This window comes from Apus apus, chromosome 8, assembly GCF_020740795.1.
Source record: "Apus apus isolate bApuApu2 chromosome 8, bApuApu2.pri.cur, whole genome shotgun sequence".
NCBI lineage: Eukaryota > Metazoa > Chordata > Aves > Apodiformes > Apodidae > Apus > Apus apus.
In genome coordinates, this window is record NC_067289.1 from 25488825 (window position 1) to 25507314 (window position 18490).

Sequence of the window (18490 nt, forward strand, 5' to 3'; positions counted from 1 at the left end):
CAGACACCACAAAACTTTGCTTCATCTTGCTTCTGAGGTAGAAAATTACTATCTCCATTTTCCCTGGGAAAGACAGATTAAATCAGCTTCTCCAAGGTCCCACAAGAACCTGTGACAGAGGTGGGAATGGAGATTTCTTAAGAACTTATCTGCATCAGCTAACCCAATACAGGTCTCTATTTATAAAATAAGGTAGTCCAGTAGAGGTATTTGCACTGAAAGAATAAGCATATTGAACTCTTAAGAACACAGCACACAACCCTAAATTTGGTGGTGTTCAAAGCTCTCAATAGCAGAACCTGGTTCCCTGGATAAGCTGCATTTTCACCATACCCCAACCATAAAAATCAACACAAAGACAATCTCTTCAGGACACTGAGCTGAGTCACAACACTAGCAAGTCACAACATGGAAGTCTTTTTTTCCCAATTAATGTAGCCAGCTAAAATAAGGATATTAGGGCTCACTCTTCCTTGCATTCTTCTGAAGAACTTCAAATGCATTAATCTTCTGTGCTCTTTCCATTCAGTAAGACAAATGTTGGCTAGATTTATATGCACAACTACGTGAGAGGAGAAACATTCTGTAAGTGCTCTGAGCAGGCATGTGGTTTCAAACTCTTCTCCTAAGTTCAGTTACGTGTCAAGGGTCTTACCGCAAACAGGGTTCAGAAAAAAAAAAGAAACCCAGTGATCAACAAAGGTCTGTGCAGGAAATGAGACTCTGTTCCCATCAGAACAGCTGTGATACAAAGCATGACTGAGAATCAAACACCACTTCGATGGTGAAACTGTTGGTTTTCTCTCTATGACTAAACCAGTTCCTCTCTGCAATAGCAACAACTGAAAGCCTTGGGGAACGAGTGAGCTTGAAAGATCCAAACAGGTATGAAAACCCTTTGTACTTAAGGCTGAAAGGTTAGTCAAATGGAACTCAGCAACTGTAGATGTAAATCAGTCATTTACACCTTCCGGTGACCCAAAAGTGACAACATTTCATCTTACTTGAAGTAAACAGTTACTTGAAGTTCCAGGCTGTGGTCCAGCTTTGGGTGAGGGACCAAGTGTTTAAACTCCACTGCATAAAACCAAATTTCATGTAAAGTATATCTGCTTAGTAAGAGCTTTCTTTTTAAGCAAAGATGCTGAAATAGGAACATCAGATCTTAAGACAACAGCAGCCAAAATTGACTCCCATCAAAACCAATACCCATTCCAAGTAAGTAACAGCAAGGAAGGGCCCAGGAGAATATTCCTGAAGGAATGTTCTTCAAACTGCTCTTCACAGCACTGCAATAAAAGTGCAGCCAAACCACACTCATTGCTCTAAAGAGTGTGGAAGGAAAACAGGAACCTTCCCTCACAGAAGCAATATTTTGCACCAGGGAAAAAAAAAACCCAAACACAAGCTGGTAAACAAGGTCCTGCAGTCTTGATTTTATCATCATCTCATCATTCTTAAACTGAAGAGAGGAGCAGCAGGTGTCAGGGCAGGAAATTAGTTTCATGTTTGACTTCATTTGTTCCCTCATGTCAGGCTGCTTCTCTCTGCTGTGCCTGTAACCCAGGCTGGAGGCTCAAAAAGAGAAAGGTGCTACAGAAGATGTCCCTCTACACTTAAAAGGCTCCATTATCAGGGGGAAAACAAACAAATAAGCAACTATCAATGTAGTAGTAGCTTTACTGCTCTTCCTGTATTTATATTCTAAAAAGTTGGAAAGGTAAGTGTTCCTGCTTTTGCAATTGGTGGTACTTGAAAAGCAATCTGCTGTGATTTTCACAGGGAGAGGGTCTAGCCTGACTTGCAGGTTTGTAAATCTGAAACAACTGGTGAGATACTGGTCCAGATACATACAGAGCCTGGATGAAAGCCTGGCCCAAGAGCTCTTCTGGCAAGAAGGAAAAAAAAAATCCACCAGGCTCTCAGACACAGCTACCATCTCTGGATCAGGAAGGCATTGAGGCATGACTGCTGGAAGATAAGGAACTGCACTGAGAAGTATGTTTGTTTTCTTCCAAAAAAGCCCACTATCAGCCACTTTTGGACATCAGGTACTGGGTTGAAGTGGTCCTTTGGTGTGAAGTACTCTTAAGTTCTGAAAATCCGCAGCAATGAGGAGGTCAAACACATTCAGATCTTCCAGGGAGTACTGCATGTACCATATTCCATAACTCAAATCCATGTTACATCTTCCATTTGCCATAGAGGATAAACATGGATGTCCTTGACTGAGACAGATTGCTGGTTTCAAAGGTCTCCTACCCACACTGGATGGGGATATGTTCTGCAGAGAGTTTTGCTTGTTAACTTTAATTTTTATATTGGTAGATGTTCTGGAGACAGCCCAAGCACAGCTCTGAGTGGCAGAAGAGCTCATCTAGGACATGGTCTTCACATCACAAGAGGGGCATTCACTGGCACAAAGCTGCACTATGAACACTTAGATGATCCAAGTCTAAAGACCCATTTTTAAAAAATGCTCTACACAGACACACCTGCTTCTATATTTTTATAATTCTGTCCAATCCCAGGACTTAAAATACCTCTGAAACTTATAATAAATACTGAAACTGCATCAGTCCCATCCATGTTTTACATAAGATGATCATATACAGGCTAACAGTCACTAGTGATCACCCATTCTGGATAGTCCATCCAGTGCTTCATGTCCCTCCCTCTACACACAGCTTCCCAAAAAAGGACTCCTTCATATGTTTGACTACAAGTATCAAATTTTGCTATTAGTACTCAGCTCAAATCTCTCCTGATTGCAACAAATATGTGTATCAACCAGGAAGGAACTTCACGATCACTGCTCTTGCTAAGCAAATAACTGTAACAGACTCTTTCTGTTCCTCATCCTTACCGAAACGGGCAGGCAGACAAGGCTCCCAGGCTGTGCCTGCTGGATTCCCTGCGAGCAGCTCTTCTGAGCAATCTGCTGCACCAATTACAAATCTTTGTTTCAGAAAGGACTGTTTCATGACCGTAAGTACACAGGGAACAGACTGACCTCAACCTGAAGCCAGGTGACAGCTGTTTCCAAAAGTGCAATCTGTTTATTGACGTGAAACAAGAGAAGGGGTCCATGAGTGACTGCAGATTGCTAGGGCAGCTCAGCACAACACTTGTAACTTCCCTAGATCCCTATAGCTAGAAGCCAATTAGTTTTATTTCATATGTAAATTATATGACAAAGTGGAGCAAACAGAAATTCATTGGAGCAGTACTGTTATAAAGCACAAGGCAAACACTTGTAAAATCACTTCCCATGCTTTTTATTTAGTGTCTCTGTCTTGCATTCCTTCTATCAAGGTTCTAAGAGAAGTTGAACATTCAGGGAACACACACGAAATGGCCAGGCACGGAGCACTTCAGCTGGCTCCTCATCTCCTGCACGGTGGCAGCAGTGCAGAGCAGAGACACTTCCTAAATTTAACTGCAATTGCTCAGAGGACACGGAGAAGTCCCTGAACAACTGACATGCTTCCACCCTGCTCTACGCGATTTTAAATTCATGTTCTAAGAGCATCAGAGGAACAAGTTAACCCATGACCACAAACAAGAAGTATGGAAAACTAGTTTCCTTTCCGTTTATTTCTGTCTTCACCTTTCCTTCCCATATGCCTCATTGGGTAACCTCATTGGGGAACACACAGTATCTACTCTGACTTCATCCAAGAACCATGCACATACACTGAGTCATCAGTGCTCCCAGGTCGAGTATGTACCACTGGAGAGCCACCTGCTTTTCCACTTCATTTTGGCCTCTCTCTCCTAGCTAGAAGGAGCCATTTCACAAAACTTACAGGAATTACAGAAATGAAAAAAAAAATAAAAAAAATCAAAGCAACTCTGAGAAGGTGCCATTTCACATGAGATGGGACACGGCGGGACACACGTTGTTGAGCAGACATTGCAGTTCCCGTGGCACAGAGATGTCTCTTTGCCAAGAGAACAGGTGGAATTTTCAGTCAAAGGGGGAACTGACGGGTCAGGAACTGCAGAGTTGTTTTAGACAAATCCTTGTGTCATCAGTAATGGTGTTGCTTATTTTGAAAAGAAACATATGCATGACTGGACAGGTGTGTGTGTGGGGAAAACCTGGTTGGTTCTGCAGCCAAGTATTTCCCCTTACTAAAGAGCATCTTAAAATATCCCAGCTTGGGTACTCTCATGCTGGAAAGCAGTACTTGGCATTGTCCTCTCAAATACTTAGCTGCAAGCTGGAACTTCTCCAGGGCCTCTCCTCACATGCATGAAGAAAACTGAGTGCTTTGAATTATTTCAGCCTGCTTAAGTGCATACTCCCCTATTTGTTTAGAGAGCTTGGTATTTGTCTCTAAATAGTTGATAAACTTAAGAAAGCAAAAATATAAACAATTTATGATAAAGTTTTATATTCAGTTTGAGGCCAAACTACACTAAGTATCTGAGGCAGCCATATAACAAAGAAGTAACTAAACAAGGTTCACCACTCCTCCCACTTTAATATCATATTACCTTAGGAGAAACACAACAACTGAATGTATATCATACATTACTCATCTCAATAATATTGAGATGAAGAAAGATTTATATAAATAGCTTCTTGAAGAACATAATATTTTCTTTCAGAGCTCATTCTCTAATTGAGCCAATAGCCCAGCACTTTCTTGAGCAGCCCAGCTTTCTTGGAACAGCACACAATGGCAATACTATGCATGCAGACTGTAATGATTACTTACCACGCCATATAAACCGAGTTTAAAACAAAGGAGAATAAACAACTACCACCCACTGGTTGTCAGGCTGGCTTCTGCACAGCCTTTCTTGGACATGCAAACTGCTGAACAGACATTTCCTTGTTGTATGCAATCTGTATAGATAGGCCTGTAAAGCTAGTCTGACCACAAGAGATTAATAGCTTTAGCCAAATAATGCGGTAACCATGTGAACGATGAGCTGTTCTAGCATGTTTGCGCGCCTCTCGGCAAGGTTCAGCACGCTGCTATCTGCATCTTGTTGCCAGGAGACACAACATCGCCCCGGAACAGAAGGGAAGGCAGGTTGCAGTGACCACCAGTGAACTCCATGGACAGTCACACCAAGTCCCAGCAGACCACATCAGAAGGTTTAGCAAGTTCTTCTGATACAAGATATTGCGCAAGAAGAAACTGGTGACAATACATAGCAAAACTTCTACCTCCACTTCAAGATCTAATTCAAAACAACATCAAGTTTAAGTTTTAGCATGTAACAGATTCAATGTTTGACATCAGAAGCTCTAGTCTTGGAAACTAGATTATCACTGACACTTATCCACAAACATGAAGCTTTTCCAAGGGATGAAACACATACAAGAGTTACAGAACGTGCCAGTATGTCATTCCATGGTAAGTGGATATTAAAAATTTACAGCAGTCATCCAGCCTTGCACTGGGGCATGATTTTGCAGCACTGACTGAAGCAAAGATCTTCACATCAGAGAAGGAAGAATAGTGCAGGCTCTAGAATTAGCAGGTTGAAAGAGACTTCAGTTAGAAAATACTGCTGCTTAAAATAATTTTAGTCCCAGTAGACTACTTTTACCCAAAGAAAGCAGCTACGTGGGCACTGGCTGGGTAGCCAGGTGGACTTGGCGAGATGAAGTCTAGCTGTGTTCACACACCCTGCCTGCCCCTGGACAGCAGCTTCAGGCCCAGCACAGCCAGTTTCCTGCCACTGCTGCTGACGTCCCGAGCCACCGGCGTCATGTGCCGGGACACGCACCCCAGAAGTTTCAGACAGACAGAAACTCTGTGTACCAAGAGACCAAAATACTCACCAGACTGGAAACCTGCACAGTAAGTGTAAAGGCAGACAAGGCTATTCAGCCAATTTTACAGGCTGGAAATGACTAAGCAATTAGGGAGCATTGTTTCTTTTAAAATTAACCATCCTTAACTCCATCATTTAGACGATGGAGATCATGTGTGTAGCGATGGATTCCGTGACACAGGCTTCAGAAGGAAAACTGCTTGTCTGCACAGAGCTCACATTTAAATTCCTTGTGTGGCCCCGTCTTACTTCTACATTTGCTGTTTTCTTTTCAGAAATAATTTCAAATACTTGGAAAAAATTGAAGCTTCTCGTTGTAGCATACAGCACAGACTAGCATATTTTTTTCCCCAGACAATTCTATAGGGTACAATTATTCCCTGTTACATAGAATTCTTATTTCCTACTTCACTTTCATTTGCAGTGTGGGGTCTCCATATTCTGGTGCTGTCTTCAGTAAAGAGGATGAATCCACAGAGGCTGATGGAGCCTGAGTTTTAGTGCCTAATCCAGCATCCAGTAAGGTCAAAGTAAAGACTCACATTGACTTTAAGTATTAGATTTGGTCTCCAGTGCCTAATGGGAAATCTCAGCATAGTAAATGAAAACTAAAACATTAAGGAATAAGGGAGGCAGCGAGAACAAGTCCACAAGGCCTCAAATGGCAAAGGCAATTGGAAGTTTTTATTACACCACCACGGAAGCGTCGCTTTGAGCTGTCACTAAAATGATTTGCACCAGGCTCACAGTTACAGCAGGGCAGACAAGATAGGAGCAATTTGCATTGTATGCTTCCTCCAGAAAATAAAAAGACAGCCTACACCCTGCATGCACCAGAAAACAGACTGTAGGGATCTGATGGACTTACTAACATCAGCACTCCCCACTACTCTTCAAAATGGAACCTGCATGATAAAAGTTGAAAAAGTTCCAGATCTCAGGGTGCAGGATCAAGCCTCAATTTGTAACATAACCAGGGAAACTAACACCACGATGGATAAATAACTTCTAATTAATACTTCAACATTTTTACATGACAACTGAAATAGATGAGCAGCATTTCTGAAGGTATTGCTCAGGTTATTCAGAGGGAATCAGCTGAAACTTCCCCATGCATTAGCAACTGCATGAAATTTCCAGTCAAAGGACTTAACAGCACCTATCTGGTTTGAATTGCATAGAATGTAATTATGAAAGCTGTGTTTGGAGTGCAGTCAATCTGGATTACAGTGACAGAAAGCAACTGCTCTATCATTCCTGTTTCAAAGGCTCATTTGTGCTGCCACTTTTTCTAATTCGGAGAAAAAACTAATTAGGAACAGGAAGAACAAGAACAATGTTACACAACAGTCTGTCAGCTCTCTCCATTTCTATATGCTTTAAGTCCTTCACCTCCAAAGAATACTTGCCAGGTGATAAGAAGCAGTTTTAACACATGTACAAGCGTTGTGCCAAACTCGTTACAGTATTATGCAGGTATCATCATCACGGGGTTCATAAAACACTCCTATGCAAAACATCAAGACAAAAGAAGGCACAAATGTGGCCCATTCTGTTATATTTCTGCACCACTGCTCAATTAAGCCCCTAGGGCTTTTCTAGTAAGGGAGTAAATTCAATTACCTACCGGTACTTCACTTTGATCCTGTCATTGTCAGGGTTGCAGTAGAGTCTTTCCAGATGCTCCTGGGAATCATTGGTTACACTCTGCCAACTCTGGGTCGCTGTCCTTCTCACCTGCCAATGATAAGGCAAGACTGTGTGATGTTTGGGACAATCACTGCCATAAACACAAGTGCCTTGGAGAAAATCCACACAGATTTCTATTCCGTCTTCCTGATGGGTGTGATACTGCAGCTGGTTCAAGAGCTCAAACACCAGGTCAAGAGAAGCTTCTTCACTTTTATCCTGGAATATCCCAGCACTCAATTGATTGCTCGTGTTCAAACTGTATTGCATTGGACAGCTATTCTCCTGAAATAAGCCAGATGTGTAGCTTTCCAGAATCTTGTCTGGGAACAAAGGACAAGCTGCACCATCACTAGAAGCTGGGTGCAAAAGATGATCCTGGAATGATTCATTACTATTATCAGAAGCAGTTCCAGGAGTAGTGTCTGGTGAGAAGCCTTGCTCTCCTGACTGAACATCCTGCTCAGGGTGCCCAGAAGAAGGATGAGCTACTGGCAACTGACTCTGCACATCTGGAGCTGTTGGCACCAGCACAGTCACGTTACTTTCTGGTTGGGGGCAAGAAGTACCAAGGTCCAGAGTCTTTTTCACAGCAGGTTCACATAAATCACCATGATCACCACCTTGCCCTCGAGGCACAAAGACTCTATCCAAGGTCCCAGCCCCCAGCAAACTGGTGAAGATTGGCCGCAAAGCCCGGAGAGTTTCTGTGTCCAGTCTCTTCTGTGCTTGCTGCTTCTTCTTGAAGCAAGGCTTCACTGGTGGTATCTTTTCAGACAGTCTTATCTGAGGAGGAAAGTCCTCTGCAGGAGGGCACTTCATTCCTGGGCACTGAGCCTGCTGCACCACACACGCTGGCTCTGGTTCGGTGTCCATCAGACAGACTGCTCTCTCCAAATCACTTTCAAATGTCCCAGAGCCTCCCAAGAATCAATCTAGGGCAGAAAGGAAAACAAGACAGTTAATCTCTCTAATTGCTCATGGTTGACACGAACAAGATCACCCCTGGAGAGGATTTCGAGCCAGCAACAGCAAACTCCTCCCTTCTCTGTGACTGTGGGTAGCCCCTAGGCACGTAAAGCATGAAACCAACTAAACTCAGGCTAATTAATCCCAAACGCACTCATCCTCTTCTCACACATGAAATCTCAGAGACACTCAGGCACGCACACACAGTCCCCAGAGGATGAGCAGGAAAGGGGGATGGTCTGATGTCCTCCTCCTTGTGGTGGTGTTTAATAATAAACAGCACTTCAGTTCATTATATTCCACAAAAGTGAACACTGCATTGTTCATTTCTATGCCTCCCTCACACACAGACCTGAGAACAGAAGCATTAGCAGCCGTACAGCCCTGAACGTTCCCACCGCACTTTAAACATTCATGCCTCATTTCCTCCCCCGGCAGACACAGGCAGACGCACACATTCCCATCCCGGTCACATCCAGCTCCCCCCATACACCCTCACACGCCTGCCCATCGACAGAGAGCTGCTGGCTTCGCTTCAAACAAGGCGCAAACTTCATCCTGCCTTCTGCAGAGGCCGGGATTTCATCTTGGGTTTATAAGGGGCAGGAATTTAAGTTGCTGACACCCTCCTCCTCCTGCCGAGCATCTGACAGTGACAGTCCGGTCCATGCGCAGCCCCCCCAGCTCCCACACGCTCCCCCTCCCGGGGCTGGCAGCAGCGATTCCAGCCGGGCAGCCAGGGAAACAAAGGGCTGCGAGTCCCTCCGGAGCAGAGAAAAATCCAGTTCGTTTGCAAGACGGAAAATAGTAATTTTTTTTTTTTTTTTCTAAAGCACAAATAAATACTATGTCTCGCACGTCACCAGAAGGCAAGCTCTGTACCTTTTAATCAGGAATACTTTATTACATTTAATTAAACCCTCTTCAATCTCCTCGCACGTAGCCTCAGAGCTTAGAGTGGGGCACATTAAGGATTACTTCCTGGATAAACGCATTCCAAGCAAAGTAACTTCTCATGACAAAACAAATTCCCAGAAAACAAAATTTGGCAATAATTTCCTACTACTGTCAATTTGTTGTGGAAAACTTCTCACCGAGTTCATTTGCAACGTTCATTTATAAGGCTTTTGTATTACCCTGGGAAACAGCACGTCAGGGTTGCCAGGAACAAAGTTGAACCTCTCCAGTTTCCCTTTCCCTTTTTTTTTTCTTTTTTTTAAATAATTTAAAACAGTTGGCATATTTGCTAGGCAGTTCAAACTCCAAAATTATGAGTATCTCTGTTGTACTTCCACAGACATACCAGGCAAGTCCCTTTCTAAACCACCAAGCGTACTTTAAACCTTCAAGTAACTTCAAAGGCTTAAGAATCGTCAACTCAGAAAGGAATCGGATGCCTCACTTCATGGTGCCCAGGTTTAACAGCCCCTGTGATATGCAGGAGGGTTCAAAGAATCCTGCTGTGCTGAGGGGCTAAGTAAAGTGGCTTCTGGTCATTCATCAGCCCTGTCTTTAATGCTATTTCAATACTGGTTTTGCTTGCTTGGTTATCACTTAAGTTTTGCTGCTATTTTTAAAGAACTCCCTTACCACGTACTGTTGAATCTGCCAACAAATCTACACATAGTAAGCAGTGGGAGTGAAGAATATCAGGATCTGTTGGCATTTCTACTTCAGCATTTCAACATCCCGAATCAGTCGCTATTATTTAGAAACAACATGAACAATCACCCAGAGCAACGCTGTATTTGCACAATATATGTCAACAGAGGAAGGTCTCTGGGTGGGAGATTTCAGTCCCTGAGTACTTGTGAACCACACCTCCCTTTTCCTTTGCTGAAGGAACAAAGTCTAGTGGCCCTAAAATAAGTTTAAAAAAAAAAAAAAATAAAAGCAAACCAGCCCACACAGAACAAAACGAGCAAGTGGGACCTGCCAGACCGACCGCCTCGCAGCTTTCCGCAGAGTGCCCCCGCTGAAACCTACCGGCTTGTGCTCCCCTCGATGAGATTCCTGCCTTTTGACCCAATTTCAGGACACCTCCAAAACCAGACCAGCCTTCTGGTGAGGGAAACAAAAAACAACCAACCCAAGCGCTGCAGCCGGGCTTCCGCACGCCAGTATCTCCACCTGAGAGCTGCAGGAGCGCCGGCCCCACGGCTCGCAGCTCCCGGGCTGCTCCTCCGGTTGCCTTCGGGGTTCCCAAGAGACGGGAGGGAGCGGGGGAGGCGGCGGGGAGCCCAGCCCGGCGCTGCGGGGAGCCCAGCCCGGCGCTGCGGGGAGCCCAGCCCGGCGCTGCGGGGAGCCCAGCCCGGCGCTGCGGGGAGCGGCTGCGGGGCTCAGGGCCGCCCAGCGCTGCCTGACACACCGCACATCCCGCCCCGCAGCTCCCTCTGCTCCTTCACATCTTCCCGTCGCTGTTTTAAATATCGCTTCCCCCGGAGCGCTCGGCGGGAGCCGCTCAGCCCGGGGAGGAGCTCCCAGGAGCGCAGCAGCCTCCCCGCCCCGCCCCGCCCCGCAGCCTGCCCCGCGCCCGGCCCACCGGGGCCCGGCCGTGAAGAGAGAGACAAAGCCGGCCAGGCTGGATCACGCCCTGTCCCCACGCGCGACAGCGACTCGTGTCCTTTCGCGTGTCGGTAAAGACCCCCCTGCTACACCCGCCCCTGACCAGGGACACCGGCGGAAACCGGCCGCGCGGTGCCCGGGTCGTTCCCGACAGCGAAGGCAGAAGGAATCCATGTAACGTTTGATTTACCACGCGTTAAGCATTTCCTTTCCCCGCTGTGAACCTGGCGAGCCCCCTGGCTGGCTGCAAGGAGGAGTTCTGAGGGCTGTGCGGGTGTGTGTGTGCGGTGTGTGTGTGCGGTGTGTGTGTGCGGGGGCTCGCTCGCACGCCCGCACCGAGCGCTCCCCCCGCCCGGACACGCAGCGCTGGAATGAAGAGTCCTCACGAAAGCCAAAGATAGCACTCCCTCCGCTTCCAAACGGCACCGAATTTCACAGTAAGTTACTCAAAGAACACTAATTAATGACGAAGAAGGAAAGCAGAAGCCCATCCTGGAACAGAGTCACCGTGACTCACGTTCTGTAGCTGCACGGTGTGAGCTCGGCCCCTGCTCGCATGAGGCTGCCAGGATTCGGGCCTTTTCTGGGACTGAAACAAAGCATCAAGTGCAGCAAATATAATGAGTTACAGTGAGTTCCTGTTTATCGACATGGCATATTTTATAGGTGGAATTCGTTAGGAGCATAGTTAACTTCTGTGTCGGCTGCCAGGGCCATGCTGTCACTTGGCTGCAGGCTGTGCGTGTGAGGGAGCACGGTGGGGTGGGAGCATCAGCTGCTGCCCTGACAGCCTGGATGCCTCCCTGGTGAATCACACACTGCTGTGCTGCAGGACGTGGCCACAGGACCTGGCCATCAATTCACACGGATTCCACATCACCAGAATTAAGGGCATCTGCATTGCTAACTTGGCCAGATAACTTGCAGAGAAGTAAATAACTTCAGAAGCTAAAACACTTATTACGTGCATTACAGTTTTGGTTTTGAATAAAGCCAGTCTTTAATTCCTCGTGCTCAGTGATTACATGTACAGAAAATACAGGCATCTGGAAAGAAACTGTCATTTTAGGATGGCACATCTTAAGTGTGCTTTGAAAATGCTGCACAGCTGTGTTTATAATGCAGGGAGAATGTGCCATTTCTGCACGCAAATTACAAAAGTTGAGCTTCATGCAGTTAGAGCTGACTTACTAGAGAATGACACAATACAGGCTGAGTAAATAAGGCATCCATATCAACAGGAGTTGAAAACAAATTATCCTCTGTAAATTAATTGAACCCTTGAGTGTCTGAAGCATCAGACAGGCACCGCCTTGCACTGTCTGGATTCAGCAAGAGCTTTACCAAGCACAGTGACTGGCAATGTGTCACATCCTCATTTGGTGAGAAAGAGCTGTGTACACTCTTATCTGCTGCTACCAGAACAGAAATGATCTGTTTGGAAGAGCTTATTTCATGCAAAAGATATAAATAAGGAGCACATATGGCTGAGCTACACACTGAGGTAGGCACAACTCCCACGGCAGTGGGATTGTAAGGATGGAACCGAGGGAAGACGGAGGCCTGGAATAACCATCTTTCTCAAAAGAAATGTATAATTAAAGGAAATACATCATGGCAGACCAGCAGATCATACACCCATTTCTGAGGCTTCCCCACACAAGTATATAAAGAAACTATGACCACCATGAAAGTATGATCTCATTTTTAAATACACATTTAAATCTTCAGCAAGAGAAAGAAAGCTTTAATTATTTCTTTCAGATGGTAAACTGCATCAGAGTGAATGCAGCAATTTACAATTCTGACTTGCAAATAATGGAATAATCAGTATGCACACTTCACTTACTTGCTGATGAAAGAAGATAAATGTCTATGACTTAAATGTTCGTGCTGCAAAAAGAAGTTCTCAGGCTCCAACACATTTTTTCCTGGTGACAGAAACAAAATGTTGTTTAATATCTTCATTAGCGATATTGACAGTGGCAGTGAGAGCACCCTCAGCAAGTTTGCTGATGACACCAAGCTGGGTGGTGCAGTCAATATGCCAGAGGGATGGGATGCCATCCAGAGGGACCTGGACAAGCTAGAGAAGTGGGCCCAGGTGAACCTCATGAGGTTCAACAAAGCCAAGTGCAGAGTCCTGCACTTGGGCCAAGGTAACCCAAGATATGAATACAGGCTGGGGGAGGTCACCCTTGAGAGCAGCCCTGTGGAAAAGGACCTGGGGATCCTAATGGATCAAAAGCTGGACATGAGCCACCAATGTGCAGTTGCAGGCCAGAAGGCCAACTCCATCCTGGGCTGTAACAAAAGAAGTGTAGCCAGCAGATCAAGACAGGTGATTCTGCCCCTCTGCTCTGCCCTGGTGAGACCTCACCTAGAATACTGCATCCAGCTCTGGAGCCCCCAACACAAGAAAGATGTGGACCTGTTGGAATGTGTCCAGAGAAGGGCCACAAAAATGATCCAAAGGCGGGAGCAGCTCTGTGGTGAGGACAGGCTGAGGGAGCTGGGGTTGTTCAGCCTGAGGAAGAGAAGGCTCTGAGCGGGACCTCCTAACAGCCTTCCAGTACCTGAAGGGGGCCTGCAGGAAGCTGGGGAGGGGCTTTTTATAGGGGCTTGCAGTGAGAGGATGAGGGGTAATGGTTTTAAGCTGAAAGAAGAGAGATTCAGGTTAGAGATCAGGTGTAAATTCTTCAGTGTAAGGGTGGTGAGACACTGGAACAGGCTGCCCAGAGATGCTGTGGGAGCTCCATCCCTGGAGGTGTTGAAGGGCAGGTTGGATGGGGCTTGGAGCAGCCTGTTCTAGTGGGAGGTGTCCCTGTCCATGCAGGGGAGTTGGGACTAGGTTATCTCTAAGGTCCCTTCCAAATAATAAAATTCTGTGATTCTGTGATTTTACCTCAATAGTGGCACAAAGAACCTTCTTAACTTCTGGAAACATGCCCCATCCATTACAGGAAGGTCAACTGTCCTTTTCTGATGTTTTATATGATGTGATGTCAAGAAATGTTGGTGAGAAATTGGGTGCCAAGGTGGCACACAAAAGGTGTGCTGCATCTTCTCAGTCCCTCTGAAGCCACTGCATCCCAAGTCTGTCTTGCTCTCTGCATTTTCAGCAAGAAGGAAAATGGAGAGGAACAGTCACTGCCACAAGCTCTTCTTTTAGCTGACTGTATTTCTGCCAGACAATCCAGCAGAAAATAAAGCTGTTAAGACTTCACAATCTCACAACTTCTCCCCTCCCAACAAGTTTAAGAGTGGTATATGTCACCACTTTAAAATTAGGCAACAGTGAGAAGGTTCCAGTATAAATCAATTAGTAGACACCCAGAAATCAAAGTCTAACCTTTTCCACAGCTGTATTTCACATGTTCTCAGGATGCCTCCTCCTTGCAAACTGCCTCTTCACAGTCTTTGTTGAGCTGCTCTAATGGAGCACTCCCTTTAAGGTACACATTGTGGTGTGGCAGAAACAATGAGAAACTACTGTCAAGTTACTTCTCAAAAGGAAGTTAAAGGTTCCTGAAGAAAAGTATTTTAAAAAAGGGCCATGGTGATGCTAGATGTGCCCACTTGCAGTAACACATGGAGAAAAAGCAATGGTTCTCGTTCCATAAAGGTAAAACTGAGCTATGGTGAAAGATCATTTGCCAACAAATCAGAGGGAAAAACACTGGTGGCCAGCAGTGGGTGTGGGGAAGCCCTCTCATTAAAGGTGAAGAGTCCCTGCAGTTTTTGAGATGCTGTGGGTTGACATTTTGGGGAGCAAAACCAATGCAGTACATAGACCAACATGTTCTAAAACCTTTTTCTCCTGATTCTTTGTAACCAGGAAAATAAGTTAATGAAGCTAAAAATACTCTCCTGCCTTCAGGGTATCACTCTGAACTGCACTATCTAGTTCAGCCAATTGTCCATAACTTTTAACACGCTTGCATCTTTTGTTTTCCCAATTACGGGGCAGGTGAACACTGAAAGGACTGAAAAGGCAGGATGTTGTGTGGCACACACCCTTCCACAGTATCTAAGGCAGCCTTCCCAGAAAAAGTGGTTTGAGGTCATCCTGCAAAACCGTCAGTGCTGCAAGACTTCATTGATAGCAAGATAATCCTTTTAATTGCTAGTATGATAATCACAAAAGCACTGGTATCATTCGAAGTTCTTGCTACTCAACTCAGCAGTTGCCTGACTGTAACTCGTGCTTACAGAAAGCTTCTATGGGTTGGAAGTTCACTTATTCTGAGATACATGTAACACTGTTCTTGGTGGTCTTCAGTGGCATAAAAAAATTCCTCTTGTGAGGAATCCCAGTGCTGCTGTTCCCCATGTGCTTATACACGGTATATCTAAAATAATCTACCTCACTGTACAGCAAATTGAGGAGAATGCAGGTCACTTCAGTAGGACAAGAGTAACTTCAGTAGTACAGTTCCAGGCTTTTAAAAAATATTGCCATGATTATGCAATATAATTACTTTAATATTTCCTTAACGTTAATTGTCTGCTATAACAATTAAGCAAAAATACAAAATGACCCATGTCCAAGCAACAAGTCAGTGGGGAGGGCAGCAGAGGTTTATCCAACACCTGCATTCCATTTACTTTTTCTGGAGTGACACCTGCTGGGCTACATCCCACTTGGGTCTGTCCTGAAGACGATTTAAACTCTCTTCAACATGCTGAGATGAAATTTTCCATTAATTAAAGTCTCCCTCCACTGGAAATGCTCAACATTGCCCAAAACTTGGCCAGGCTGGTACACAGAACTTCAGGTCAGGAAAAAGGACCTGTAGGGAGTGGTAAATGCTTCATACCAGGGCCTAGAAAAGAAGCTGGGATCCTACTTTGCTGGGGGGCACTGAGTGGGAGATCTGTGCTTTTGTGGTTTCAAAAATTACCTTCCTGATTTGCTGAAGTCTAACGAGCACCAGGTACCCATTCCTGTACCTGCTACAGACCAGAGAGACGCTCTGGGACATTAAACTGATTAAGACATCCATCCAGTTTTGAAGCTGATGTAGATGCATGAGTTCATACATACAGCGACAGGCCCACATCTGGGACGCCTGGTTCACCGAGGATTTTGTTGAACTGGTGCACCCTCTTGTGGAAGTCCCTTACATCAGGACAAGCCGCGTAGGTTTAGTGCAGGCAAAGGCAACTGCTGCCGTGCATCCTCAACTCAAACGAGCAAACTGATTGATAGAATTCCAGGCAACTTCTGAGTCTTTTTGAAGGTTAATTCTAAAACGCTAGTGATTCTGGAACACAGTAGATCCAGCCTGGAGAAGAACTAGACTGCTGCAGACACGTGGGTGGCTGTCCATAGTTAGCCTGGCTCCTGTCCAGGTCTAGCTCCACACCAGACTCCCTGAACCCAAGGCTGCTGCTGCAGAGCACACCTGCACATACCTGGACCTTGCTGCCTCAGAACAGATACCCTGTGACAGCTTTCTGTCCCAGCCTGGAAGTGATGTTCTTCTCAGTGCTAGCACTGCTGCTCCCCCCCTGACTCTCGCGGAATCCCCAGGATTAGTACTAATCACATCTCCTCTAACCTCCTGAATTTTATTAACTGTGTCTGAGCTTGCCTGTTACCTACAGTTCTGAAGTTGGCTGGACATGTACTTCCTATGCACTTCATTCTGTACAGACCATTACACAGAAAAGGGCACTACCATGATGAGTTCAAATGTTTGTGATGTGCCTGTGCTAGACACGATGACAAATAACCAGTCAGAAGAGGAAGGGGTCACAAATTCCCTTTTATTCACTCTAAACATTATTCACATGATACTTCAGTTTCTAGTTCATCTTTCTTACTTTAGATATTAGCATTTTAGGAGCCATCAGCACACAGCTGGTCAGCTCTTCTGATTGCACAGCACAGGCTAAAGCTTTCCTGAGGCTGAGATCCAGAAGAGTTTTGCTGAGCTCAAGGCTGCAGGAATGGGAAATGCCAGGGATAACTCACAGGTAGAAAGTGACACCAACCACCACAAGATCCTCCTGCACTGCTAAAGGATGGAGCAGTAGCAGGTGGGTGGGTGCCAGGGTGACACACATTTCAGCCTCAGCAATCCCATCTGGCTGACTTCCTCCCACTAACTGGGATTCAGACTGCTGAACGGGACTGGCATAATCCCAGCGCTGATCACCTGATGTGTCCCCAGTGTGGGGACTGCATGAACTGCTTATCATCTGCTTGCTGGAACAGACACAAGCTGACTGTCCCACATCTAAATGATTGTTTCTGATTGCCTGGTGTCCTCTGTACCTAAACATATAATCACAGGCAGCAACAAACCTGGGCCCTGCACCAGTGTTTCTTTTCAAGTCCTCAAGTCACACCCTTAGCTCCTTCTACCAACTGCCCTCCACACACAAAACACAGTTGGGTAGGTCTGCTTCCATCAAAGGCTCATTCCATCAACTTCTGCAGTTCCCTGGTGCCAAAGCATTAATGACAGAACTCCCAAGCTCACTTTCACCCTGTGTTTCTCCACCATATCACAAAAGGACCGTGTGACCTCTAAGCAAGCCTAGAGCACCTCTGTTAGGTGGTAACCCAGAGCTGCATGTCTGGAAGAGTCCTCTGGAGCAGGTGACAGTTACAGTTCCCCAGTGGCCTCCACACAACACACAGCTTGACTGCCACCCTGAGAGCACACCTGGCTGGACAGCACACCCGTGCAGCATCAGGCTGCACAAACCTCCACAGCACCCAAACTAGCATGATTTGTCCTTGACCAGAATGAAAAGTGTAGGGTATGCACAAACATAAAATAACACTGTAATGTTGTCTTTTCCTGCTTTTATTTGAATTATCTGTGGGACACACCTGCAGATATCAAAGCAAGCTGGGAACTAGACCTTGATGTTTGAGAAGCAGATGCCCCAAATCTCAAATATTAGGTTGATCCTTACTGGAAGAGTTCAGTTATTTCCCAAATACTGCTTGTGTTACTGCTTTTCAAAAGTGTGGTCAGTGCTATGCTCTCTATATGGGGTACATGCTGAGCAAGCCAGCCCCCTGATGATCTCTTTACAGACATTACTTCATTACTTTAGGCTACGTGCAGAAGAACCTATCAACCAAAACTTCAAAAATGCTAAAGGAGGAAACTGGAGCAGTTGAGATCATTTCAAGACATAAAAAAATGGGTCACATATGCTACACTGAGCTCCCTTCAGATATAGCAAGTGTCACAGAAAACCAGCCAGTCCCAGCTTTTACAAAGTAAAGGTGAGCACAGCAATCCATTATTTCAGTGCAGTGTTCCCAGAAGGTAAAAGAGAAAATCTCATGAAGCAACAGCCCTGGCAAAGTGCTGGTGACTGCCCCTCCAGCTGGGTTCTTCTGGAGGCCACACTCTAAACCACACTGAAGAGCTGATTTGTCTGAAACATCATGCAGCCAGATTATGTCTTGAGCACACAAAATGAAGAAGAAAACCACCAA

At 45.5% G+C, this 18490-nt stretch overlaps 1 protein-coding gene across 7 annotated transcripts in view; it reads right to left on the reverse strand.

Annotated features, from left to right (window-relative positions):
* TIPARP (TCDD inducible poly(ADP-ribose) polymerase) overlaps positions 1-18490 on the reverse strand; it is a 36596-nt gene that overhangs the window by 12585 nt on the left and 5521 nt on the right. For 2 of the 7 annotated variants that reach the window (XM_051626935.1, XM_051626934.1), the window contains 2 exons: positions 12872-14132; positions 7427-8423 (listed from right to left, as the gene is read on the reverse strand). In XM_051626935.1, the coding sequence (XP_051482895.1) occupies positions 7427-8364 (938 nt within the window). In that variant the 5' untranslated portion in view covers positions 8365-8423; positions 12872-14132. Of the gene's footprint in view, positions 1-7426; positions 8424-10443; positions 10885-12871; positions 14133-18490 lie in introns of those variants that run through there. The other 5 variants (XM_051626939.1, XM_051626936.1, XM_051626937.1 and 2 more) reach the window with 4 other exon arrangements.